The 27,473-nt window shown below is 38.0% G+C and overlaps 1 protein-coding gene across 3 annotated transcripts in view; it reads left to right on the top strand.

Moving 5' to 3' along the window:
- The window catches only part of UNC5D (unc-5 netrin receptor D), a 467,881-nt gene that overhangs the window by 395,098 nt on the left and 45,310 nt on the right, over nucleotides 1–27,473 (top strand). For all 3 annotated transcript variants that reach the window (XM_072402778.1, XM_072402777.1, XM_072402780.1), the window contains 3 exons: nucleotides 14,760–14,925; nucleotides 15,676–15,903; nucleotides 19,119–19,268. In XM_072402778.1, coding sequence (XP_072258879.1) covers nucleotides 14,760–14,925; nucleotides 15,676–15,903; nucleotides 19,119–19,268 — 544 coding nt within the window. The remainder of the gene's footprint in view (nucleotides 1–14,759; nucleotides 14,926–15,675; nucleotides 15,904–19,118; nucleotides 19,269–27,473) is intronic.

The raw sequence follows: 27,473 nt of genomic DNA, 5'->3' as shown, positions 1-27,473 counted from the left end.
ATACTTTTTGCAGCATCCTCAGAATACCAGCATGTTGGTGGATCATATAGAATATTATGTGAAACATTTTTCATTGGCTCTATGAATTTTCATGAAAGTTTGGGTTGATTTCTGCTAGCTCCTTACAACAATCAGTTTATTAGTCAACCACTTTGTCAATCTCTTTTTTCATGGATAAAGATTCCTCTAGGTTCCAAATATTTTCAGTTTAGGATTATTAATTGCTATAATTGAAACACCTACATCAATGGATGTCTCCAAACACTATAATTACACCAATGCCAGCTTAGGGGAAACAATCACTCAAAGGGAAAGAATGGAGTTTGAGAGATTACCTCCCCACTCCCTCAGCCTATATGGATGCACGTAGACTGATATTGCTTTCGCTATGCCCCTGGCTCTACGGTACCATATTTCAGCTTGACATCTTTCATTAATCACATTTACCCTGTGCAAATATGAGGTAGGTAATGACCAAAGCACGTTGCAGCGGAGCTACTGTGAGTAAGACAGTTGGCCAATAATTCATTTAGCTTTTTTCTGTAGAATAGCTGAAACTTTATACAAGTTACCTGGATATTTCAGTGGCTCATATGTTCAACAATCATGATTATACAACCATCATATATGATTTCTACCTATCGTGTATATATAGAGTATATTATTAAACTGGTTGACTCCTTCTTTGGAGAAAAGCCTTTAATAGTAAGTGAAACAAAAAAAAGTTTTAATGATCTGTCACAGGACCTACAAGCTTCTATTATTATTTATTATTTTTACAAAGAACCTAGAAATGTCTAGAGCAGGGGTGGGCAAACTTTTTGACTCAGGGGCCACAATGGGTTCTAAAATTTGCAGGGGGCCAGGCCAGGATCAGATGGATGGAGTGCCAAGACAGGCTTCAATGAACGGGTTTCACTAAACCCCGCCCACTCTCTCATCACAGATCTGAACTTGCCATAGGAAAGTGGGTGGGTTGTTCTGCCCACTTCCCCAAGCCCAGGATTTTTAGAAGGAACATGGTCCGCGGCTCTTGTTGGTGTGGCCCCCCAGCGGGGTCCTTCTTCTGACCCCACTCGGGGGGGCACTGGCCAGACCTGCGGATCGTGGCCAGATAAAAAAGCCTAATGGCCGTAGTTTACGGCCCCCGGGCCGTAGTTTGCCCATGCCTGGTCCAGAGCATAGCTGATTTAGATTAACCAACAAAGGTTCATACTTTAATGGCCCTATGGTCATTCATATAAATTATTGTTGTATTTTATTTGTTATAGAAAATGGCATTCCCTCCCCTTTACTTCCACAGATCCCTTGATCTCCTTCATCCGAGGAAGCACCAGACCCCGCCATCTTCGTATGTCTTCCTTCTTTTTCTGGCTATGACACCTGATTTCACACTGTGCAGGTGTGAGATTGAGTGACGTAGCCTGCTGAAAATGGGAAAAAAGGATGCCAATCTCACTGCACACGCGTGAGATCAGCATTTTTTTCCCATGCAGGAAAAAGTCCCTTCTCCGCATGCCCGAAGGAGCAGCCAGAAGCCTCCTGGGATGCGTGACGTGGGTGTCTCTTTACTTGACCAGGATAAAATAGATGGAGTTACATTATTGCTATCCCCATCAAACTTGATTACCCCCATTGTAACCCAAATAACATCACACCTATACCTCATTTGGTGTAAACTGGCTATAGCAGTCTTTAATTAACAACAAGTTACATACATTACATAAACACATAAGGAAGGGATTCTTCACTGTAAGGTCTGTGAAAATGTGGAATCGCCTCCCTCAGGAAAGAGTTTCAGCAACTACTATAGATTGCTTTAAGAAAAAGTTGGACGCTTTTATAGAAGCACAAAATATAACTGGATATTAAGGCTTTAAAGTAAAAATAACAGTGACTGTTGATGCAGGGAACATCCGATTGCCTTATGGAATCAGGAAGGAATTTTTTCCCCTGTTGAAGCAAATTGTACCAGGGTTTTTTTTGCCTTCCTCTGGACCAAATATGTCTATGGGTTTTATATCTGGGATATGTTTATTTCCCTAGTGGTTGAACTTGATGGACCTATGTCTTTTTTCAACCTAATCCTACCCTCTGTGTAAGTTATTACCAACTAACCCATTTCTAAAAATCCCCATATCACCGATGGGTTCTTACCCCTTGTGGTTCACCATCTACAACCCCTTCAAGGACTCCTTCCACACATGACAATCAAGCCTAACAAACCTAAAGTCCAGCCCTAAGAGATAGAAGAAGAAGAACCTCTATCTTTGCTCTCCTTAGCTTCAGCTGAACTTCTACCCACACCTGCTGACCCAATTATTTACTGCCTCCAACCCTCACGGCTGACCCTCACTTATTAGATGAGTCTGTCTAACACCACCCCTATTCACTCTCAACTATTTGCCTTCCATGCCCCCTTCCCTCCCTTATACTCTTTGCCTATTCCTTTCCCTTTCTTTCCTGCTCCAGGCATACCTTTCTGTAGAGAAGAATGCATAGTACATAGTTTAGTTTGTTTTTACATTTAAAAGCAAATGGGAACAAAGACTTTACATGTACAAAGTGAGCCTGCATACAGTTACAGATATTAATGGGTATCCTGAATATACTCGTTCTATGTTTTGTTTTTTGTACAATTCCCACTAGATTTCAAGGAAACCTAAATTTGAAAAAAGGCATGTGATCTACTCCATGGGAAATAAAGAAGTTCCATGTTGAAATTCTGAATTAAATTGCCGAAGGCACAATACAGTCTGTGTGTTAAAACCAGACATATGCCAATCAACTAATGTAAAATTTCTGAAAACAAAATACGACTGCAGGACTTTATGTTATGCGATGCCAATCAACCAATTTTCAGCTTGCTGAAATGATTGCCATTTCCATACCTGACTCTTCAAGTTTTGATTAAGACAGTATCTACAAGCTTTCATATGACAAGTGATTTGATTCTTGAGAAAAATTACAAAATCAGGGTGAAAATCTCAGAGAGTAGAAAACTCTAAACTGTTAAGCTCATTCTTATTAACCATGTATACCCAGCAAGTGTGCATCAAATACAGTAGATACTATACTCATAGCATAGTAACGTATGCATTTATAGTGTATTTTTGTAAAATTAGCAGCAAAATCATCACTGAGCACAGATCAGATATAGGGGAAAAGCCCAGCAGACCCACCAACTATAGGCTGCCTGTAAAAAACTAGAGGAGCGTGGTGGATACAAGACCAGTCACCTTGCACAGGGAAGAGAGATTATTAGTAACTGGTCCCTAATATAGGAAGTTTTGCACTGAAAAATGACAAAAATAAAAAGAGAGACTTTAAAAGCATTAAAAACGCAATTCTCAAATAGACATAAAAACTCTATTTATACAAGATATTTCAAACACTTTATGTTCTTCTAGAACAAATTAACGAACAATATTGGTACAAGTCATAATTTTTTTCATAATTACATATTTACTTCTATTTCCATGATTACATATAATTCAACGCGTTTCATGGAAATATATACCACTTCATCAGGAACATGATTCATGGAATCTAGAGTACAATATGATATGTATTACTTAATCATTAACAGTCTGTAAAACATACAGTTCCATCAGTTAATATATATTGTAATTATTTAATCAGTAAAATAAGTACTGGATATGTGGGTCTCACATTAGCCAAAAAGAGAGAGATGATCTTGGGGTATAGTGAGTCAGTGGGTGGAAGGAGTTCCTTACAAAACTAGGTTCAATTAAACACCCAGCCCAAGAACAATCAAAGAATCACATGTTCCAAAAATAATTCATAGTATAATGGAACAACATTCTGTCTTAAAATGTTAATTGCATCGTACAAATACCCAAATAATTTATTAAAAAAAAAAATGGAAGAAATACACAAAACACTCCAAGATTTTTTATGATTACACTTAGCCCTTGTATTTGCTTAATAGGCTTTAAAGCAGACCCTTTTTTTTTACAACTGATCTCCTTTCTAAATTTCATTTACATGGCTTTTATAATGATTCTATGGTTTTCTGACCTGGGACAAGCATTCGTTGTCAGGAAGTTCTGAACACAGAAAAATCCTTTGGCCACTTTCCAATTTGTGGTGGAAATATATGCATAGTCACTCCAAGGTGCATAATAAACTTTTGCTGTGTTCTCCAGAGTGGCAAACCACGCCACAAGTTTATGCATTTGCAGGTATTGACCTTGGTGAAGTTCTTCCTTGAAGAGGAAAGCAACCATGCGACCAGAAAAGGCTTGCCACCTTCAGAAATCATGCCATAATTCACCACCACCGCTGCTCCAACCACATGGAAACATACAGAAAATGTTCTCATTCAACTGGGATCATGGTTTAGCCTGGGTTAGAACACTGCAGTCAACCACAAGTCTGAAATAGCCTTTATAGTTGTTCTCGGTCATGGGGCTTGAATTATTAAAGCTCTCAAATGCTGGAGAGAATACATTTTCATCAGTGATGCTAGGAGATCCAGAAAACCTGGAATGGAAGTAATTTGTTAGCAAATGTTTTCGATCCTGAGCCAGATCCATTCTAGGTTTTTGGATCACCCAGCTTCACTGATAAAAAATGTATCCTCTCCAGCCTTGGAGAGCTTTATTAAATCCGGCCCATTTACTCAAAGTTGGATTGAGGCTGTTGACTCTGCAGCGTAAATTCGTGGTAATCCTTTGTTCATTTCAATTATCCAATCACATGCAAATATCCAATGCGTTTTGTATTTATTACCCTCGCACATGATTGGGTGTAAAAATGAACACTGCTTTATCTTGCTAAATCAACAATTTCAAAAAGTCCATTGCAAATCCAACTATTAAATGAATGATGTTAAATGAACAAACACACCCCACACTACTAAAGTCTGAACCTCAGCATACCAATATCCTAGGTTTCACTAGTGGTAATATCAGTTAATTTACATGGCTGCCACCCAGTGCTCCCAGCAATCCAAAGGCCGATCCAATGTAGGTTGAGTTTGCCATTCTTCTTAACCTCTCTTAAAACACTTCATAGAAAATCATTTGTAAATTGGGAAGGGAAACTACTGTGGGCTTTTATTAGCTCATATGTTTGACATGGTATAACAATACTGATTGCTGATTTTCTCTGATTGCTGACTTTTTCTTAGTATTCCATTTATATTTCATGGTAAATCAAGTGATTTTTAATTAAGTCAATAAAAAAAGATCTGTATAGTTCATTGCTTCTACTTGAAGACCATCTTTAAAGTAATAATGCCATTTGGTAATGTTGACTTGTGCTATTTTGAGTTGGAGATTTGACATTTAATAATATGTCCACTTAAAATTGAATATTTATTCTACCATCCAAGTTACCGAGAGCTCCTGCAGTGAAATAGCCATTTACTGTAACCAAAAGGATTGGTTAGAAACCATCCAAACCAAAAAGTACATAATTTCCCATTGTTGTCTTAAAACCATTGACAAGCAACTAATATACAGGAACCCCTCCATTATGAGTGGCTGCCAAGGTGTTGTGTTTTTAAAACAGACTTGTGTGCCAATGTAATACAGTTTGTCCAGCTAATGTTCACTCTGGAGCTCAACCCACTATATCCTAATGCTATTACTGTCCTGTCGATTTATTAATCCATCAATCTCACAAGCCATTATCTTGGCTCGAGCTAGGCCATGAGGATTCCCCTGTGAAATCTCCTATTGCTGGAAAAGAAAAGCCATTGGAAAGTTGAAAGAATAATCAGCTGGCTTGAGCATATGGCAGCAGCAGATTTGATGGCTGTTTCTTTGGTATGAAGCTGTGATATCTCTTAACGCTATAACTGGCAAGGGAAATTAGTCCTTTTGATGATACGTTTGGAGTCTGATTTTTCTTTTGGCTTTTAAAAGTGATATAACCTTATTTTCCAAGCATTCCCATGGAACATAATTGATACACGCTGGTAGATTTAAAGCAGTTTGACTGAAAATATTTTAGATATCTTGTAAAAGGAAACCTCCACTGGCAGGATATGGAGGGTACAATTTCTGGCCTCTTCTTCCGAAACTACAAGTTGCTGAACCAACGTCTTTAATGAGACACCAACTTGAAACAAGCACGTAGATTAGGAGTTATGACTTCTCTTTGATGTTGCATTTATTTTTCTCTCTCAGATAACTGCAAAATTTGGATCTAGATTTATGGTGATGGTAGTTTAAGGTGTAGATGAGATGGTCATTGGCACAAAGAATCCTAGGAGAGGATTATATGCCAACAAAGATATATTTACACTAGAATTTAGTTTTGGTGTTGAGCTTACTGTGTTATTGAGTGTTAAGTCTTCAAAAGAGTAACTAGAAGGGTCAGTGCTAGAGTTACCTGGAGGGTTAGGGTTACTGGATGGATGGTAAGCTGTATATTCAAATAAAAGGCAGGTTGGTGTGGTTTGCCCAAATGATGATAATAAAACTTATTTCAAAGTGCCAAACCCCTTTAGAATGTTAATGAAAACTTGAAAGAAGAGGAGAAAAGTGTGTTTTTTGGGGCAAAAACAACCCACACACCCCAAACCCCCCAGATAGTTCAATACTTTGTTAACATCTACTTTATAAACTTCACAACCTCCCCCCCTCCCAAAAAACTCAGTACCTCCACCTATGTCATTGTAATTGTCTCTAATTCCATTAAGAACTCAATCAAACTTAAACATACTTGTACTACTAATGTTCCATTATTACCCTAGGGTTGGTAATTATATAAATTAATGTATACATATCTACATAATTTGTTTCAATATCATATGAGATACTGATTGTAGTTCTGTTTAATGTATAGCATACTCACGGTCTTTGTTACTCCTGAGGAAGCCCAATGGTGAAATGCGTCGGGTCCTATTTTGTGTACTACATCTACAAAAACTATGGTTCTCAAAGTCCTTCATTCACTATAATCAACTCTTTTTAGTATTCAGCCCCTTTAATCCCATGATTGTAATGTGAATTCAGGACCAAATTAAATGAAATGTGTAAACTTTCTGCATTGTTACGTACTAATGTCAATAGTCAATTGAATTTTATTTAGCACTCAGTCCCTAAAATCCCCATGAAGTAATGTGGATTCGAGAAAGAACTTATATGAAATCTAACTTGTGCTTTATGTATGCTCTACACAATAAATACTATAACACAGTTATTCTTTGCCAAAACCTCCTCATCTTTCTAGATTTCATTTAGTGTTAGACCACATACACACATCACCCTCCCTCCCTTTCCAAAGATTAGAATGGGTAGGTCATTGGAGGAGTAAAGAGATATCAGGTCAGAAAGGTAGGTGGTACAAAAGTTATGAAGGAATTTGCAGGCAAAACACTGTAACTTGAATTTGAATTTAGTTTAGTAAACCTTATCCTTTTCTTATAGTATCACAATATATTGCAAAATATTTCATTATAACCCCTGTATTTCGGTTTGCATGTTTTGTTGGCAGATTCGTGCCAACACACAGCCCAAGTAGAAGCTCCACTGGCACTCTAACTTTCAAACCACCATGGACATATATAATATATATATATACAGTGTAAAAATATATTTAGAGGCATACAGCAAGGTGACATTTATTGCACTTGTATGGTTCATTGCACGTCAGTTGGCTTTTTTGCTAAAAGTTCACATTGTCAGTCAGAAATAGAAGACATTATTGTGCTGTAGATCTTTTGATAAATCCCATTACAATGTGTAAGAGAGGTAACGTCTCCTGTTAACAGCATTCTACAATTTGCCAGGAAAGCCACATGGGACAAACTGATCACAGCTTCACAATTCAACACAGACAGAAATGCAGCAATCAGCCCTGTGTCTTCCTGAAAGGGAAATTCACAAGGCAAAATCTCTACTAGGTCAAACAGACGAGGAGCATTGTGGTAGTTCCAGTGACAAATGTTTCCGTTTCAACTTAGAAAACAGCTGTCATTACCACCTGACTACTGCTGATGTAAGATGTGAGCGGCTTATTTAATGGCAGTGAAATCATTTGTAGTTCTGTATAAATGGATGATTCTCAGATCTGGGGTAGGGATAGCATGCCATGTGGGTTCTCTTTCAGATTTGCTGAATTGGATATATGTGCCATTTGATTCATTTCTGATGCCTGTGCATTTTGATTATTTTAGCGGATAAGGGATTGGATTAGATGTAAAAATCAGCTAAGTTCTTAAATACCAGCATCATGGTCTTCTATGTATTAATGACATTATTCAAATTTTAATGGCCACAGCAGTAACAGACCAGCCAGATGGCAACTGTATGTGTAATAAACCTGATATGAAGTCTCTTGGACAGCTTTTGTATTTGGATGTTGCAGAACTAAACCCCACTAAGGATGAGCGAGCAAGAATATTAGGTTCGATCTCATGGCGAATCGGGCCTTTCCCGCTTACCAAAAATCTAAGCGAGACCGGCCTTCTGATTCGCTGAGAAGTTGAGCTCTCGCTGAACAGAGGCGTGATGCAGCCCTGGAAATCCTCTGCGATCCCTGGGCACTAGAGGTTATTTAACCTTTAGTGCCCCGGGGATCGCACACTTTTCTTAATGAATGCAGCCACAGCTGCAATCATTGAGAAGATGCCCAGTATAGGAGAACTTCCTGACATTATAATATAAGTATCTCTTACAATTGTTACATCTGTATCTGTAACAAATGTATCATTTGTAAGAGATACTTATATTACAATGTCAGGAGGTTCTCCTTTGCCGCGCATCTTCTCAATGATTGCAGCTGTGGCTTCAGGATACTAGAGGTTAATTAAGCTCTAGTGCCCGGGGAATGCGCGAACAGGAGGATCTCCAGGGCAATCTTCTGTGATCCCCAGGAACTAGAGGTTAATTAAGCTCTAGTGCTCTGGGGATTGCAAACAGGAGGATTCCCAGGGCTTAATGCAGCTCTGGGAAACCTCCTGTTTTAATTTCCTTTTCCGATGGTTTCACAAAATCGGTTCGCCAAAATTTAAGGAAAGTTCAATTTCAAAGAAGTTCAAGGAAATTTTCGTGAGAATGCCTGAGGCATTCTTGCTCATCCCTAAACCCCACATCATTCACCTGTCTGTGTTCTCTTGCAGGCCACGGCCATCTCCTTCTTTCTTTGCTTTTCCCATCTTTGGCTATCTTGATTGTCCAGGCTGGGATGCAACTACCGTGCAGGCATGACAGAGTTTATTCATTCCCAGCATGCACAGAGAAAGCTGGGAATGCCGGGTATTCCGGAAACCTAAGCTCTCCATAAACAGACCTTTCTTCCTGAATATTCACTTTAAGATCATTACAAAGGACAAGGGGGGACTTTTTGGAGGAAAAGAAATGTAATCTCTGGATGTAGAAAGGATTCTTTACAGTAAGAGCTGTGAAAATCAGTTTCCTAAGAAAGTAATTATAGCAAGCTCTATAGATTGCTTTAAGAAAAAGCTGGATGATTTCTAGAAGTTCAAAATATAACTGGGGATTAAAGATTTGAAGTAAAGATAACAGAAACTGTTGATCTAGGGAACATCTGATTGCTTCATGGATCCAAGAAGGAACTTTTTTTCCCTGTTGAAGCAAATTGAACCAATGTTTTTTTGGCTTTCCATTGGATCAACTATGTCTATAGGGTTTTACATCTGGGATATGTTTATTTCTCTAGTGGTTGAACTGGATGTTTTTTTCACAACCTGACTGACCATTAAACTATGCAGCTCTTTGCCAGGCAGGTAGGAGGGATTATTGCAGAAGGGTTACCAGTTTCCTTCTGCAATAATGACCTGCCTGATCATGTTAAAACTGGAACTTCTACTTTAAAAGCAAAAAAATTATCAGATTTTTAGCAAGAATCAGCCACATATCTATAAAATGAAGCATCTTGATTCAGACACCTTATCAGCCTAGCAAAGCCTGTCCCCTCATTCCCATTCTTCTTTTTATTAAATTAAGACAGGTCTTCAAACTGTTTCCATCTGGACTAGTTCCGACAAAGCCAAGATAAGGACACAATACATCCCTTATTTTTTAAAAAGCTGTCTAAAATAAGAACACTTTTTTATTTCTATTTATTTTATCGACTTCTGGTTTATAGATTAAATGAATTACACCCCCAGCTGCTGTTAGCCTGGAGAGAAAAGATTATTTTTAATATCCAGCAACTGAAAGACATATCTGTAGCAAAGCAGACAGAAAATCACATTGAGTTTGAGTGAAATATCTACAATTCAAGGCGAACACAACGGTGAAAAGACTGACAAAAAAAGTTCTTTCAGTCAAATGAAATGAATGAAAAAAGAAGCATTTTCCTATTATATGTATTTTTAAATCTTCTTTTACAAGATCATCTCCTGGACTTAAATTACCTGCACACTGGGAGCTTCTTATTTTGTACAATAGAAGCTACAATGAGTTAAACAGAGCCCACCTAAAATCCTGGCCGGAGGACATCCAGCACACTAGACAAATGTTTTTCAACCAGGGTTCCTCCCGAGGTTGCTAGGGGGTTCCTTGTACAAGTGCTTCTCGGGTCCATTTAAAAGTTGTCTGTAATATCTGTAAGGGTGACATTCTTCCCAATGGACATCAGTGTAATAGGCATTTTTCCATTGACCAACAGGCTATGAAATGTGGATAAAGGGATTATAGCAGGGGTTACCTGAAGGCTTATATGTTATTTCAAGGGTTCTCCTATGTGAAAATGTTGAGAAAGATTGATCCAGCCATTTCCTCCTCAGTTTGACTGTCCCAATTTAACCTTTTCCATCATGGTGGCTCAGAATCACATGTGGGCCATCACCCTTGGAACACCCATTTCTCTAGACCAGGGCTTGGCAAACTTTTAGGACTACTAGGCCATTTCAGTGGGTCAAGAAGGCACTTTAGGCCAGAAGAAACAAGGTGTCCAAGGATAGGTTTTTTCCAATGGCCTCAGTCTTCCGCTGATCCGCGGTGTAGTCTCTGTACATGTGCGCATGCTTGGCATCGAAATGAAACCTTGAGTTTCGACCGCTTGAAAGTGCTGTTGCTATAATTGCACACTAAACACAGGGCTTTGTTGTTGCGTTGGTCAAAGAATAGTTTGTCAGTCCATTCGGGGTTAAGAAAAACACAACGTTCGAGGTCAACCTTCCGGAGACTGGTAGCTGCGAGTTGCTTCCGCTTTTTAGGCATAGTAATTGGGGTTACTGTGTAGGAACTCGATGATATTGTGGGAACTTGCAATAATGCGACAATTCAATTAGACCAGATCCAACAATAAATTTCTAGGGGGGTGTTAGGCCTGACTGGAATACTGGCTAGGCTGGGTCCGGCCTAAAGGCTGGAGTTTTCCTACCTCTGCTCTAGACTAACATCCTCCAATCATGGCATATACATGATGCCTCCTAGAAGCAAGATCATTGCTTACACCAGGGTTTATAGTTTCTTCGAGAGTAATGACAGGTATGGTTTTGTAATGTTATTAAGAGGCTATGCACAGCACTTGGCCAATCTCTTCCATAATCCACAGTCTGCCTGCACTAAATACAGAAGCACATAGACTCAGTAATTATATTACTGAGCCTAAAATAAGGTATGTGATGACAAAGGAAAGCAAACGGCCTGAGAACATACGCCTGGGGCCACCATCGAGGTCAGTGACATGGTCATTGTCACTGTAATAAAACATGGTCATAGATACCATCAAGTATCAAGTGGTATACATCATTTTTTTGTACCAGGATACAAAAAATAGTTGTAGGACTTTCAAGGCTACAAACCTTGACCAAATTTAGTGTATTAAGATAAGCTGTTTGTTGCTTTTATTGACGGGCTTTGCCTTAAATACGAGTTCTGTACCCTTAAAAGTCCCACAATTACTCATTGTATGTTGTTATATGTTATTGGCGTGTGGAGACAGTGACCCCAGTGATTCCCATGTTCTCCTTCTTTTTGTTGGTGTAGGTGTTAGTGGTCACTTTAAAGATCAAAGGTTGGGTTTGGTGGTGGAAAAAATGAAGGTAAATAAATGTGTTAAAATCTGAACATGTTGGGTGCTTGGATAAAGTATGGAGGGTTATGTGATGGGGCTTAAACATAGCTTTGAGAATCTAAAATTATAACAGATATGTTTTTAAAAAGAAATGACATTGTAGCATTCAGTGAGCTAATTCTAGAGTAGAAAAGGTTTTGTAACATCTTTACATCTGCACAACAACTATGAACACAAGACATTACCTAATGGCAAGTAAGGATAATAAAATCAGTTCGGGGCTCTTTTTTCCTACATGTTTTCCTAAAATGCATTCTTCACTACTCTTCTAGCACAATGACTGGCATGGCAATATGTATAGTAACCCATCACAATCAACTATAATTAGTGCGACCAAGCTATGAAAATCCTATGACCATTGACAATTCTCTATACCATAGAATAAGGTGGCATATTAAGATAATCCTAAATAAATCATAAAGCAATATTACATAAGACCAGATGTGCTTTAATAAATTATAGTGCTGCAATGCTGTATATGTTCTTCTGACAATACATTGCTAGGTTTAGTGATAAATAATTCTCAATAATATTCTACAGTGTCGTGAGCAAATTGTATTCTTTGTATACTGACTGAGAGACCAAAGACCAGCTAACCAGATGTTCAGAATTTTCTTACAAAGGGCAACAAATGCAGTTGTATCAGTAATGAGACAACCCCATTAACATGATATTTCCTATGCTTGTATGGGTTCACAAACCTATTCGCAGTCATCAATCTTTCTGTCTGTGGAGTTCCCCCTTTTGTACTATATCTTTAATTTTTTACCAGCTGAGATTCATCACCCTATGTCCTCATGTCCTCCATACTTCACTAACTCTCTGTCTCTCCTTCTCTGTCTTCCACATTCCTGACCTTCATTCTCTCCTCCTTGTCTCCATTAATAGTCCCCTGGGACTATCCTCATATTTTCATGTATCTTGAATGGGACCTAATGGGTTTTTAGCACCTGTCTTTAAATTACAAGCTTTTACCAATTGGAAAGGTGAAGAAGTATACCTCCATTAAACAGGACAGAACACAAGAGACCAAACAATCCCCAAACACCACTTTTGTGTCTTCACATTTAAATGCTCAACACTTTTAAGATGTTAAGCCCTAGAGCAATACTCTCTGCATCTGCCTAAAAGCATAGATATAGTGCATTACACAATCCTTTGTGCTGTCTTTGTGTATTTATGCTATGCATACTATGTGTCTGGAATCTATTTCAAGATCATATTTTATGGTCTAGAAATCTTTGAAAGACTTGCAGAACAGAACATCCTTTTTGTACTTACACAAATGTTCTGTGCACTATGCCAATTAATTAAGTCCATTGGTCTCTAAGGCAGGCTGATTCATCCCAAATGCTTCTTTCCTGGTATATACTTTATCTTTATACCACTATTTCCTAAAATGTAAGTACAGTACATGGCTGTACAATGAATAGAAAAGAGGGATTGTAGTTTAAAAGGAGCACTGGTAAAAGCACTAGAACTATAAATACCTGTACACTCTTTACTGTCTAACATGGCCTTTCCCAACCTTTTACCCCAGTGGAACATGAAATATATTTTGAATTTCAGAAAACCATTGATAAAACGGGGAGAATGCTTACATTTCAGTATTTATCAGTAAATAATGTTTTTTACAGTGTCCAAATTTTCTTTACAGTTAAAGTGACACCCTTCCAGACTAAAAAATCACTGGTGTTATCCAGCTGGCTCCGGCAAATAGCATTGAACCCAGAACTCTGGAGGAACCATCAGATAGGACATAAATCAGCTCATTATAGAGTGCTCATGTGTCCCCGTTCCCTCGCAGAGCTTTTTTGTCTTTTCCTGTAGACAATCTTTAGCCATCTTGTAACTCCATTCTTTCCCAGCATGTGCAGAGAAACCCTGGAATGCCAGATATCCTGGCAAATAAAGCTGACACTGCACATGGACAGCTCGGCTTTTTGCCAAATACCTAGAGCAATCAGGTTGTTGCAGAAGGGACATCAGCTACCCCTTTTTGCAATAATGACTTGCCTGATTGTGAATATCTTAAATGTGGAGCTTTAGTTTCCTTAAATGAACCTCTAACAACTACAGGAACCCTAGAGTTCCTAGGAACCACTGGTTAAGAATGACTGGTCTAACATTTAGCACAAAAAGATCATACTTACTTTTTTTGACAGTACAATAGCAACCTAGAATGTGATTGATGAGAGTATGTTAGCACAGATCCATATGGCCATTTGGGATAGAGCGGTGATCTGATAAATTATCTTGTACAGGAAAATTCTATTTAAAATGGGGTCAAATTAGAAACCCAAGCGAACAAGGTGTACTGTACAGGGATTCAATAGGGGTACATGCTATACAATATATCAGTGTATAGGCATGGCTGTTGACAAAAAGCCATGCCGATCAGAATACCAATATCAGATGAAAACTATATAATGCAAAATTTTCAACTGAATACTCATTTCGTTTTACATCAAATATAGTCAGAAGTCAGGGTTGTGCCGCTTTACAATACATCGGTCTAATTACACTGAATGCATATATCATGCAATCAAAATATTCTTGAAGGCTTGACCATTCCCCATCAGTGATAACACATCCACAGCTTTTCACTCAGTTGGTATGTTTATCCTAATGATTTTATGATGTACTATGGAGTTCAGTGATACATAAAAAGTGATTCTGTGATGGATTTGATAAGAATTGTAGTTCATTAAATAACTCTGATCTTTTGCTGAAAGCTTGCAGCTGGAAGGATCAGAGGTTCTCCTCGGACCTGAGGTCACCTGTGGACCACTTGATTTGACCTTCTCTACTCCTGTGGCCTTAACCATCCCACACTGCGCTGAAGTCAGCTGTGACTGGAACGTCCGACTGAAGAGAAGAAACCAACAGGGAAAATGGGAGGCAAGTGATCTATAAGTATTGACTTAGCTTGGTGAAGGTGGTAAAAACTCACTTTTGCTTGTATATAATTGGATGGCCGAAGTCAACAGAGCTCCACCTTATTCACTATGTGAACTATTTCTTGATATTTCTTTTGCTAAAGCTACATACACGTCCAATGGTGCTCGCCCGATAATCGTCTCATGGCTGATATCGGACAAGAATCTGGGGTGTGTACAGCGCCCGTCGTCCATCATCTGAACGACCGTCCTGGTGGATCCACAGATGATGGATGACATCCTAATGCAATGATCCTAATGCAAGTGAAGGGGGAGAGTGCGCAGCATGGTGCCGCTCCGTCGTTTTCTCCCTCCCCTCTCCATAGAGCAGAATGGCGCTGTATGTATAGTACTTGTTCATACATCGTGCAGTGCTTAGTCCTTGAAAAGGATCATGAAAGATCCTTTCCAACTATTATAATTGCATGTGGGTATGCAGCTTAGTAAGTTAGGCCCATTGTTTAAAGATATTACAGAGAGCCTTTTGTAGCTTATAGAATGCAAGTCTGATACATGCTAGACTGCATGATATCTGAACCTATCACCCTAACTGGCCATGTAGGTTACTTGCTTGCATTATTATACCTGTAGCATAATAATATTTATAAAACTTTTGTTGAAGGGATAGTCTACATTTGTGGTCAATTTCCCTATTAAAATGTTATTTCTCTCCAGGAAGTGATTTCCCTATTAAAATGTTATTTCTTTCCAGGAAGTGATGTGTACAGATGATGAAACCACTTCATTTTATTGCCTTTTGGACCCTTTTGCTTGCCATATATTAATGGACAGTTTTGGTACATATGCTTTGGTGGGGGAACCACTCACAGACTGTGCAGTGAAGGAGCTTAAAGTGGCGGTGTTTGGATGTATGTCCTGCAACTCCCTAGACTACAACCTGAGAGTTTACTGCATGGACAACACCCCATGTGCATTTCAGGTAAGACTTTTTCAAGTACCACCCAGTCCAGAGTACACACAAATATACGATTACTTAATCTGCCCATATGTGATTAATTTCCTTATTTAATGTTGAGTTTGCAAATTGGAATTACTTATTTGTTTGTTTGCTGACCTAAAAAATTTGCACATTACAAAGTATACACACATTAAGGTCCATCTACCAGTACCAGCATGATTTGAAAAGGTGAATGTATATCTTTCCATCCTCCTGCCTAATAGGATCCCTTTATCAGCCACTATGGAAACTCATACTGATCACTAGGTGAAATGGGAACTAGGAAAATGTGGAATAGCCCATATTTAGGTATCAATACATAAGTCAAGGTGCACATAAGGGCAAGAAGTGGCTTCTCCTTCACTAATAAGGGCACATATAAATTCCTTTTTCCCTAAAGGGTAATTAATGCACATTGGGGTTCCATCTTCTCTACTAGGGGCATATAATAGTTCCATTTTCTCCAATAAGGGCACAAAATTGTTCTTCCTTTGTTTTTAAGGGCACATAATAACATTCCTTCTTCCGAATTAAGGGCACGTAGGAGTTCCGTTTTCTCTAATAAGGACACATAAGAGTTCCTTCCTCCCTCAAAAGGGCAAATATGGGTTCTTTTTTTCTCTAACAGGGGCACCTAAGGGTTCCTTCTTCCATAAAAAAGGGCAAATACTGGTTCCTTCTTCTCTAAAAGGGGCACTTAAGGGTTCCATTTTCTCTAATAAGGGCACAAAAGGGTTCCCTTTGCACTAATAAGAGCACATAGGTTTCCATCTTCTCTAACAAGGGCACAAAAGGGTTCCTTATTTTTTAATAAGGGAACATAAGGGTTCCTTCTTCTCTAATAAGGGTATCCAAAGTTTTCTTCTTCCCTAATGGGGGCACATAAGGGTTATAATCTATTTTTTCTAAATATAGAAAAATGTATTTAGAAGTTTATTTATTTTTTTATTAACCTTACCCTGGTCGGTAATGGTACATATAGAGCAGAATATAATCACCTACATTGTATTTTTTAGCAGCTATGGGCTATACTTGTGGCTTGTCAGTCATCAACAGTTCGGAAATCCTGGAATAGGCCATAGAAAGGCTATAAACTGATGTTAATCATTATATGTTCTCCCAGGATATAGATGTTACCTGTATCCTGTAAGGAGAAAATGCTGATTAAAACAGAACAAGATTGAGTACTTCTTGATCAGAACATATACGTAGATGTCCTTATGAACTGTGCAGAAGGATAATCAGAGACGATGCAGGGAGCACAGACTGTGAAAAGAAAAAAAGACAGCCCCATCCTTTTTTCAGCTTTCAAATTGTGCTCATTCTAATCGGAGACAAAAGGACAAAGTTTCAGTCTCATCAGGTTGATCATCTGAAGGGCAAATCAAAGCAGTTCCTCTGCCTTTGTTCTTATAATAAAATGAGAGTGTCAAATGCAGCAATTGCTCTCTTCCCTAGAATGATCTATGCTTGTGCTGTGTCCCTTTTCACAGCTAGACTGTTCTGCTTGCTGCAGAATCAGCCCTGGGCTGCACTGAAATCTATATATAACCATGGACGATAACACATGCTTTTATAAAGGTAACATTTTCCCATGTAGCTCTGTCCTGATAGTCTCTTGGATCATAGAAAAAAATAGGAATCTGCAAAAAATGCATTTCACAGCAAGAGAATATTTGGCAAAAAAAGTATGAGCAGAAATGTCTCTTCTGTTGTCCATTGTGCTTATGGACTGATGGGTGTCAATGTACCCTTCAAAGAAAACATAAAATCCAAGCTTTATCACATCCTTAATTTGAGTCCCAAAACAATACTGGATTCACAGCTGTGCTAATGTGTAAACAGTAACTGCTATACTTGGCAAAGTTCAGTTGTGTGCAGATATGTTCAGGTGTGCTTTTATCGACCAGTATGCAGATGAATTCCAGCCAGGCAGGTGTTTCAGTAAAATTGGAAAAAAATATGAAGTTTTGAGTTTACTATATGTATGAAAAATGTTTGCAGATTCATTCTCATTTCTGTTCTTTTGATGTTGAAGTTGGCTATTCTAGTGCTCTTCAGGGTGGCATGGTGGCTCTATGGCTGGCACTTGGGCCTTGCAGAGTGCCAAGTCTGAATCCTGGCCAAGACACAACCTGAAGGAAGTTCATACAGTATGTTCTCTATGTGTTTGCACAGGTTTCCTCCAGATATTCCTGATACCCCCCAGTGTACTGGTATGCATGTTAAAGTCAGTAGATTGTAATAGTGGCATGACTGTAACTCTGCCAAAGCTGCATAATACGCCATATATCATATATAAAATATTATTAATATGGGGAGGTACTTCCTTTATTATATTGCCAAAAAGCAGTGTTATAATAGGGGACATTGCAACCCTTTTAGAAATTATAAAGCATTATTTACCCCACCACCAATGGTCAACCCTGTGCATTCAGGGCCACTTTTTGCTTTTTTTCATGCCAAATGCCTAGGCTACCAAGGTACCCTTCCTCCATATCACAGAGTAGCAAACGTTTACAGAAGAGTTTGGATGTCTATAGAAGTGGTTTGGGTGGCAAACTACACTGCAACTGAATGCCTGTACAGGGAAATATTTCCACCACTGAACTAATTCAATTGATAGCCAGATCTTTGAGGGTGGTTGCAGATCTTTGGGGGTGGTGGTGTATTTCAGCAGTCCTGCCATTAAAAACCACCAATCAGAAGTTCACCGAAGAGTTTAGAATAATTAAAAAGAGGGATAAGGGAAGCAAACTGCACAAAGCCATATTTATCCCTTTTTGCCCCATTCCCTACTTGAATACCTCTGAAGGGCCTATACATAGAGATTCAGAGGTTTTTATCTTCATAGAGCAATTCCAGCCAGCAAAGAACAAAAAATGGACCCGCATTTGTTTTTATTATAAGCTCTTGTCACTTGATTTAGTCATCGCACAGAGGCTGTGAAATATTTGTAATATGTTTGTTATTAGAATTCCGCTGCCATTCCATTACAGCTAAATGACAGCCCGAGTAAAATGTGGCCAGGCCTGACATTAATAGCATTATTCTTTTGTCTTTAAATGCATTTTATGATCATTTTAATACAGCCTGCCAAGGAGGATGACATTATTTAAAATGCCACTCAGCCACCTTATAAAAACCTCCGTGGGTTCATCCTCTTATTGATTTCTTTTTTTTTTTTCGCTCTGTAGGAAGTGCTTGCCGATGAGCGACATCAAGGTGGACAGCTTCTGGAAGAACCAAAGTTGCTTCATTTCAAGGGGAATACCTTCAGCATCCAGATTTCAGTTCTCGACATTCCTCCTTTCCTCTGGAGGATCAAACCATTTACTGCATGTCAGGTACCAGAACCACTTACATTTCCAGCTATAGATCACTCTTGACCTCTGACAGACGTGTGAACAACAATCTGGGCCTTTTTTTTTCTTTTTTTTCTTTTTTACTAAATCCACATTGATTAATAGCTAATGCATTTGGAGCTGTTGGAAGGCTATCAGATGTACAGCCATAATGATTATTAAACACTGTGTCTGCTGCCAGTAGTCTCCCCGTCACAGGAAATTGTACACAGAAAATACTGTCAGCAAATCTAGCAGATTTCCAGCAGACTAAGATTTTAGGCCATTTTTTCCTAAAGAGTCACCTTGTTCTAAATTGATTATTCTGTGTTTGGTGGATGCTGGAGTGTTAAAGTAGAATAAAACCTGAAATACTCATCTGTCCCCAATCCATACCATGACGTGCCATTTTCTTCATTGGCTGGGCCAGGATAGTATAACTCTCTGTGCATGGAACGCAGAGTTCATTTAGTCCTGGGAAGAGCAGGGGAAGCTAAGATTACCATCTAGCTTGGCAACTTTTTGACAGTTCTCCGGAGCTATCAGTCAGCTAAGAAAAACTTTTTGCCAATATGCTCTGCCTGATCAAAAGTGGAACTTTAATTTTGCTTTCTGCTATTCTAGCCTTCCCTCCTGCCTTGCCTCTCATGGCATAAAGTAGCTTACTCTGATTTCACTTCACACTGTGAGCGAATTAAAGTATGCATTAGAAGCTGCAGTTTGGAAAAAGCTGCCTCATTTCCTTGCTGGAGGATGTCCAAGCTTCATAAAGGTCACTCCTACCCACCTGTACTGTCCCTGGCCAGCTGCTACCATTTATTATATTTCAGTTCTTTCAATCATGAAGGATCAGCATTAAAAGAAACAATGTAAACCACCCTACTGGGCCTTCCTACCAACCATGATCCTCTTGCATTGCACAGAAAAGCACTAGTGACCATGTCGCTGGGTAGCTTTATTATGCAATAAAAACTGAAATGTATAATTATGTATTGTGGGCCTGATTTATTGAAGCTCTCCAAGACTGGCGAAGATTGTCATTGGGAAACCTGGGTGGCCCAGCAAACTTAGAATGGATTTGGTCAAGGGCTGAAAACCTTTTCAAATAATAGGAAAGTATTTTATGATATCAATTCAAGGTTTGTTGGATCACCCAGTTTCACCCTATATAGTCTATCTTTACCAGTCTTGGGGAGCTTTATTAAATCAGGCCCTTTGTTGGCACAATAATAAGGGGGTAAAAGAGAAAGCAAATTTGTACGTTGCCCATGGAGTAAGAAGTTCTCTTGATAGCCTGTCTCTATTGAGAATAGTTGCTGCACATAATATGCTTTATAGAGATGTGTATATACACCTAAAAAGAGGAACAACGGAGGAGGATAGAGGGTCAGAAGGACTTGGATCTGAAAGTGGGACAGTCTCTCAGAATCAGTTGAGAGATATAAGGAACACCTTAGGATGATTTACCTTCTAAAAAGATGTAAAGTGAACAGAAATGAACAGCCAACCAAATATAAGCAATTTTAGGGTTTCCAGTTGGATGTGAATAGATTGAATGTGTTGGTTAATATTGATTAAAAGTACACGTCATGTTATGTGTACAAGGCTTTTGAATAATTCTGATGCTTAATCTAAAAAAAAAAAAGTAGGTGTGCAGTGCTTTGTGACTTCTGATTCATCAATTAGAGGCGGATCTTCTTGATTAATTACCAATTATGAGATTGATCATACCAGTTGCCTGAGCATAAAATTGATTGCAGATATGCTTACGTACCTAAAACCTTCCCCCATCAGCACAGTACTTCAGAGTATAAATTAATAATAATATTCAAATATTCAAATATTATGAGTATTATGTTTAACCATACCAATAGTTTAAATTATATTCAAAAAGAAAGAATCAATAAAAAAGGAAATTTACTGGAGAATCCTCTTTTTTATGTTCAATATGCTCTGCGGTAATGTAAACCATTTTTGCATTATCGAGTCATAAAAGTTTTTTTTTTGCACTCTACTGTAAATAAAATAGCAATTTCATCTACTTCTATCCCTATAAGAACATAAACGTAAAAGGAATTGAACACACAAATCATTAAACTATATATGTCAGAGATATATAAGAATAGAAGAGATAAGGGTAAGTAAAAATCATGCATAGTTTCTAGAAAGTAAAACTAAGCGTGAAATACTGCAAATTGAAATAACATTCCTTGCACCCAGAAGAGCTAGAACAAAGTACCTTAGTGGGCCACTGGTATTGTTTTTGGTTAAACTGTGCCATGAAATAATAGGAATTACTATACAGAATATGCACAGTGTTATTTATTGGGCTACTGACTGTTTCCTTTAAATCTAATGCCAGCCTGGGAGCCCTAAGAAGAAAAAAAAGGGGGCCAGATATCAAATTGAACCTTCTAAATCCATAGCTGTAATTTTTTTTTAATTTAAAATATCACCATAACATGTAAAACAGCTTTGTTTGTGGAAACAATTGTTTTCTAAAATTCTTCAATGCATGTCACATATTTGTAGTTATCCAAGGACAGGAACCAGGATTAGAACATTATACATTGAAGGACAACATTTGCACAACTCTAGCCAAAACAACAAGATAAAATGAAAGTTGTTAAAAGATAAAATAACAATAACTGTCTCTGCTGCAATTTTGAGGCTTAAAGCTAATTTAAAAAACTGGGATCATGCAGGTTTTTTTTGCATGAAGGGGCAGGTGATGTTGTTTCTACAGTAAAACATACTCACCTGTCTGATTGCTGTCTTCATCTGTCAAAAAAACTGCTGAACTAGAATGCTGAAATACTCAGCCCATCCCGGCTTACCCTTTGATTGCCGGGACTAGGTCATATGAGTTCAGTAGTATGCCTGCAGTCACAGGTGATTGGAGGCACCTGCCACCAATCACCTGTGACCACAGGTTCCCACTGTCCAGGTTCCCATGCTCCCTGGGCTGTATCAATGATAAGTACAGCCCAAGGAGCATGGGAACCTGGACCGTGGTAACCTGCAGTCACAGCTGAATCTCCATTGAGAGGTCATATGAGTTCAGCTGTGACCATCCAGGGTCCCACACTCCCTGAGCTGAAATTATCATTGATTATCATTGATAAGTACAGCCCAGGGACTGTGGGAACCTGGACTGTGGATTTGTGAAACCGGTTCGACGAAATTTTGGGGACCCATCAGAAGTTCAAGGAAAATTTGGCGAGACTGTCAGAGGTATTCTCGCTCATCCCTAGTGGCACTCATACCAGAGGGAGGACAGGTCTGTGCAAATTAAAAAGTTTTTATTTTATAGCAGAATTGGCATCATCTGTCCCTTCTACAATAAAAGACCTGCCTGGCCCACCCAAGGCCTGTATTTGGTCAGTAAAAAGATAAGCTCATCTATCTGCCATGTTGCTTTTTTCATCCTATCATTATCATTCTTGTGAACACTTGAATTGATTGTTTTCTTCCTTTTTCAAACTGCATTCCAATAGCAAGTTAAATTTAGGTACTTTTGCATGGAAACATTTAGGGAGGTATTATTAGCTATAAAGTTGCATTAATGTCAAATCTGCCTGAAGTTCATTAGTTTGGAATGAGCCATGATATGCTCAGTCACCTGCAAGCTTCCCCTTCCCTTGAAGACTAGATCTTTCTGCAGAAGTTGTGATTCTGCCCCATTCCAATTCTATAGAAAATCTATGTCTCTCACAGCTGCACCATTGTACTTACTTTCTTATCCTACAATATGGCAGCTGGTTGGATCTTTGATCTTTGGTAGTGATATCTCATATCTTAAGGGCCTGAGAGATTTGAAAATATCACTCTCATGTTCATTTCTGTCTTTGTAAACTTGATGTTATCATCCAATATGAAACAAACAATTTACAGAAACCGCACTGCGTGGTACAGTGTAAAAGGGGGAAAAAACTTCTGAAATAAAACTAAACCTGAGTTTCACTTTAAATTTTATCCTTTTGCTTTGTTACATACAACTTAAACATATGTGATATCATTTAGTCAGAAGGCTCAGGTTTTATCTTATCTTAACGGTAAATATTTAAACCTTTATAAACAGCAAAAAATGCATTACCAGAAAAATCATATACCAATCATATTGGTATATCATTTAATTCTTTCTCTATTCCTATTCTCTATTAAAAAAATATTTTGTATACCTATAGGATGTCAAATATCTGCCTCTGCTCCCCAAAACATAATGCAATATGTGAGGGTATCAAAGCTAATAATGTAATCATAAAACTCAATTACAATTGGGCAACAATTAATTTATTGTTTTGCCCAATAGACAAGTCAAGGTGCACCTGAGACCCCCTGAAGTAACCAACTTGATCATCGTTGCCTTAGACCATGTTGTTGAGAAACCATAGACTAACTGGAGAACTATTTCATCCTGAAAAAAAGTGTCATGTTATGGATGTCCAGTTATCAATATTTAAACAATTATGCTCATAAGAAGTGAATGTCTGCAGCTTCTGACTTTTAGATGAATGATAGATTTGTCTGATTGCATACATTTTGCTAAGTTGCAATACCCACTAGACCTCTTTTGGGTAACAGCTATCAGAACTTTTTTCAGCCCTGTACATGTTAACTTAAAAAGTCAGTGCAAAGAACCATGATAATCTACAAAATGCTTCACAAACCAACCAACCAACCAGAAATCATCTGTTAAAAGTGTTTTTTTAATGTTACATATGTATCGATTGAAATAGAAAAAGTCACTCCTCCAGTTGTCTTTAAACCATTGTCATCAAGATTAGGCATGATCGGGGGACTTTCATGACAGTGCTTCTGTTTTAAAAGAAAATATTTTTGCAAATGGAAATTTTTTGGGTTAGGATAATTTTTGACATTTTTCAAGATTAGGTTGATAAGTTTTCAATTAAATGGAAAGGGCAAATAACAAGGGCAATTACAAGGGCATTACAAGTATTTTAAAACATCGGCAGGGGTTTTACAGTTGTATTTATTGCTTACATACTCTATTTACATGTATAAAGTTCATTACCAAAACTTTTTTTATAAATATCATTTAGTACATCTCACAAGACCTTCCGACCTTCCAGCCAATTTTGATGACAATCCCAGGTTAAGGGGCTTTGCAATATTTTCTCAAAATTTAGGCAACACATATTTTCGCATCAATTTTGCAAGAATATGTTGTTTCCCCCATACCTAATCAAGACTGAAAAAGAAATAAAACTCCAGATTTCTAATTAAAGCTAGAACATAAGTAGAGGAGAGAAATTTCAGCAAGGTCAATTGCATTGGGTTGCTATTCTTTCTAATATTTTGAAGAGATTTCTTTCTTTTCGTGTTGCATATATAGGATTACAAAAAAAAAAAAACAAAACAAGAAAACAGGGCTTTAACTATTCTCTAATCTGAAAATTTTGGAACTTTGAATATGCCTAAATTGATTTGAATGTAGTAAACTAACACTGGATAGTTTGCTATGGTTTTTTGCACTTTTAGGACAATATAAGAAGTCTTATCTCCTGGAAAGAAGCCCAGCAATAGAAAAAAGCGCTAGTACTTTAAAGCCGCAGTCCCATAATTCTCTGCCACTGCCTAGACCATGTCTATGATAAATATACCTTCTTTTCCCATAGCTTGCAAAAATTCTGCCATTACTAGTCCAAATTTTTCTTATTTCCAAATGTAAAATGGAACTTCAGGGTGCCGTGAAAAGTGAGAGAAGCATTATAACAATGTAAATTCTTGGGCATTAATCTTTATGGTGTATCCGATGCGCAGAGCGCTAAAAGTTCCATGAGTGCCGTAGACCTAAGTAACTATTAAAATTTACTACTTAGAGATAAAATGCAGATGAAAGAACCATTACTTTATAACAGCACAGTATATAAAAAAGGGAAGTGATATGCTGAAGTATCATAAAACGTGGCGGGGAGAAGTGGCATAGTGAGGCCGCCGTGATTTAGGATAAAGGGCCTCCGTTTAGAAACTCAGAGGCAGTTTAAGGGGCGCATGGAATTTTTATTTAGTATAAGATGAGGGGCATGTACTCTTAGTTTATCTTTGACTTTAGACTGAGAAAAAAAAGGGTTTTGCTTGATTATATATTCACCAGATTGCCTTTACCTTTGTGTTCGGGGCAGTTTTAGTAAAAAGAATTAAAGAAGATGGATATTCAATCAGATTCCACCGTGCTGCTTGACAGAAGATGTGACAAAGCATTACAGCATAAATAAAAATATATTAGTTCTCCTTTTAACACAACATAGTGTTCTCATGTACCTAAAAGAATATTACAGTTTGCATTATGACATATTTTCTGAAGGCCTTTGCTGCCACCAAAGGCCTGCAATGCAGTCAAAAGTATTAGATTCATACCACTGAATGTAAATACAGCACAATGTTCTCTCTATCTCGATGTCTTCTGAATATAGGAAAGCTCATTGGTCTGATGACAAACTGGTTTTGCTTTCTGTACAAGGTACATAAAATGCTAAAACAATGGCTTGTACATTACGGTAGGCTGCTGCAGTGAATACAGGTATCCATTATTATAAAAAACAACAACAGCTAAAACATAGTACTGCCAAATAAAGAGGTAATGACTAAATCTAACCTAATTAAATGGAATTATTTATAGAAAGGGTATGAACAAAAGAACGGATACGCCAATATTACAGGCTACTTAAAATGAATGTTGTTTGGTTACAGATCTTCCATGGATGTTGGCTTTATGAAGTTCTCATGGACTATTGTTGGTGGAAATCAAGTGCTTTTGTCACTTTTGTTGTAGTAGTTCTGTGTTTGCCACAATACAATAATTTTTAGTGACTTGTGTAGAAGGGCGTGGTGATGTGGCATGTCATGGTGGATAGTGGATGTGCGTGATTGGCAAATTGTGATGATTAGAGGAAAAGAGAGAAGGTAGGGGGTCCTACATGGGTGGCATTTGTAATTCTAGTGTTCACATATTTTGGTCTAGCCTTTATTTATATAAATATTATAAAGCACAATGGATCATTTATTTAACATTGCTCTTTCATGTGTTCCTGCTTTATTTATTCTAGGAATAATTTTATATTCTACAACCTTGGCAATCACGTTACTACATTTACCAGATTCAGACATAAATCATGACAGCCAAGGCCAGATTTATACCTTCTGCCCCCTGGGCCACCTGTCCTATAATGTCCTCCTTTCCCACCATAGTCAGACAAGGTCATAAGCTAAGTCATATTAAAAGAGCCATTTTTATCCTTTCTTTATTGATTAATCAGTGACATGGGAAGTGGTTGACTGTGTGCTACTTCTCCGAACCTTTTATCTCCATGCTATGACCTATATTGATTATGCCTAAATTTGGTTCTTGTGATAACATGAAAACCAGAATGTTCTAAAATGTTTCACCGTTCATTTTTCATTATAAAAAGCTAATTAGATGAATCTACAGGTAAAGAGGGAACCCCCTTTAAATGTACACATGGCCAGAAAATCATCCCCTGTGGTTTATATCTCATGTGACCACACAATATGCTTTGGGTTGCAAAGTTCTGAAAGTGGCTTGGGGTTATAAATAATATTTTATGAAAAACCAAGATCCAATTATTTTTTTAAAGTTACTGTTTATATTAGAAGGAACAAATTGGTGCCCCAGGCAGGTATGACAAGTCCTACCAGGCCTTGACAGCTGCTGCATTGCAAAGCATTCTGGGAACTGTCATTTTTTCAGCAGCTGTGACTCTGCAGGCTGCCCAAACCCCCTTTATGTGCAATGAGCATATCCTTGTACTAAATAAGTAGAATACTTGTGTTTTACATCCCATTGGACTTAATGGATAACTTAACATAAAGAAGAATATGATTTACACACGCTGCATATTTATAGAACACAAGGCAAACAACTCTGTGTTTATTTTATTTTTGAAGTGATAATTAAATGTCATTATCACTTTTGGATAATTACAATTCTGAACGTTTCTGTAGGGGCTCTACAATGCAGCTGCACTCTTTTATGTGCGGGAACTAGAAGATATGCTTACCAGAGAAGGCCAGCAATGCAGCACCAGTTAGTCCATCATACAGAGCACAAATCCTACACGGGTACATTGTAATATGGCTTGTACAGAAGTACCCGGCTGCTTTGAGATCCCTGGATGACTGCAAAACCCAAACTTGATATTTTTTATTGTGTGTGGTTGCTGCCTA

The sequence above is a fragment of the Pyxicephalus adspersus genome, chromosome 2, assembly GCF_032062135.1.
Source record: "Pyxicephalus adspersus chromosome 2, UCB_Pads_2.0, whole genome shotgun sequence".
NCBI lineage: Eukaryota > Metazoa > Chordata > Amphibia > Anura > Pyxicephalidae > Pyxicephalus > Pyxicephalus adspersus.
This window is presented reverse-complemented; position numbering and strand designations above follow the sequence as displayed.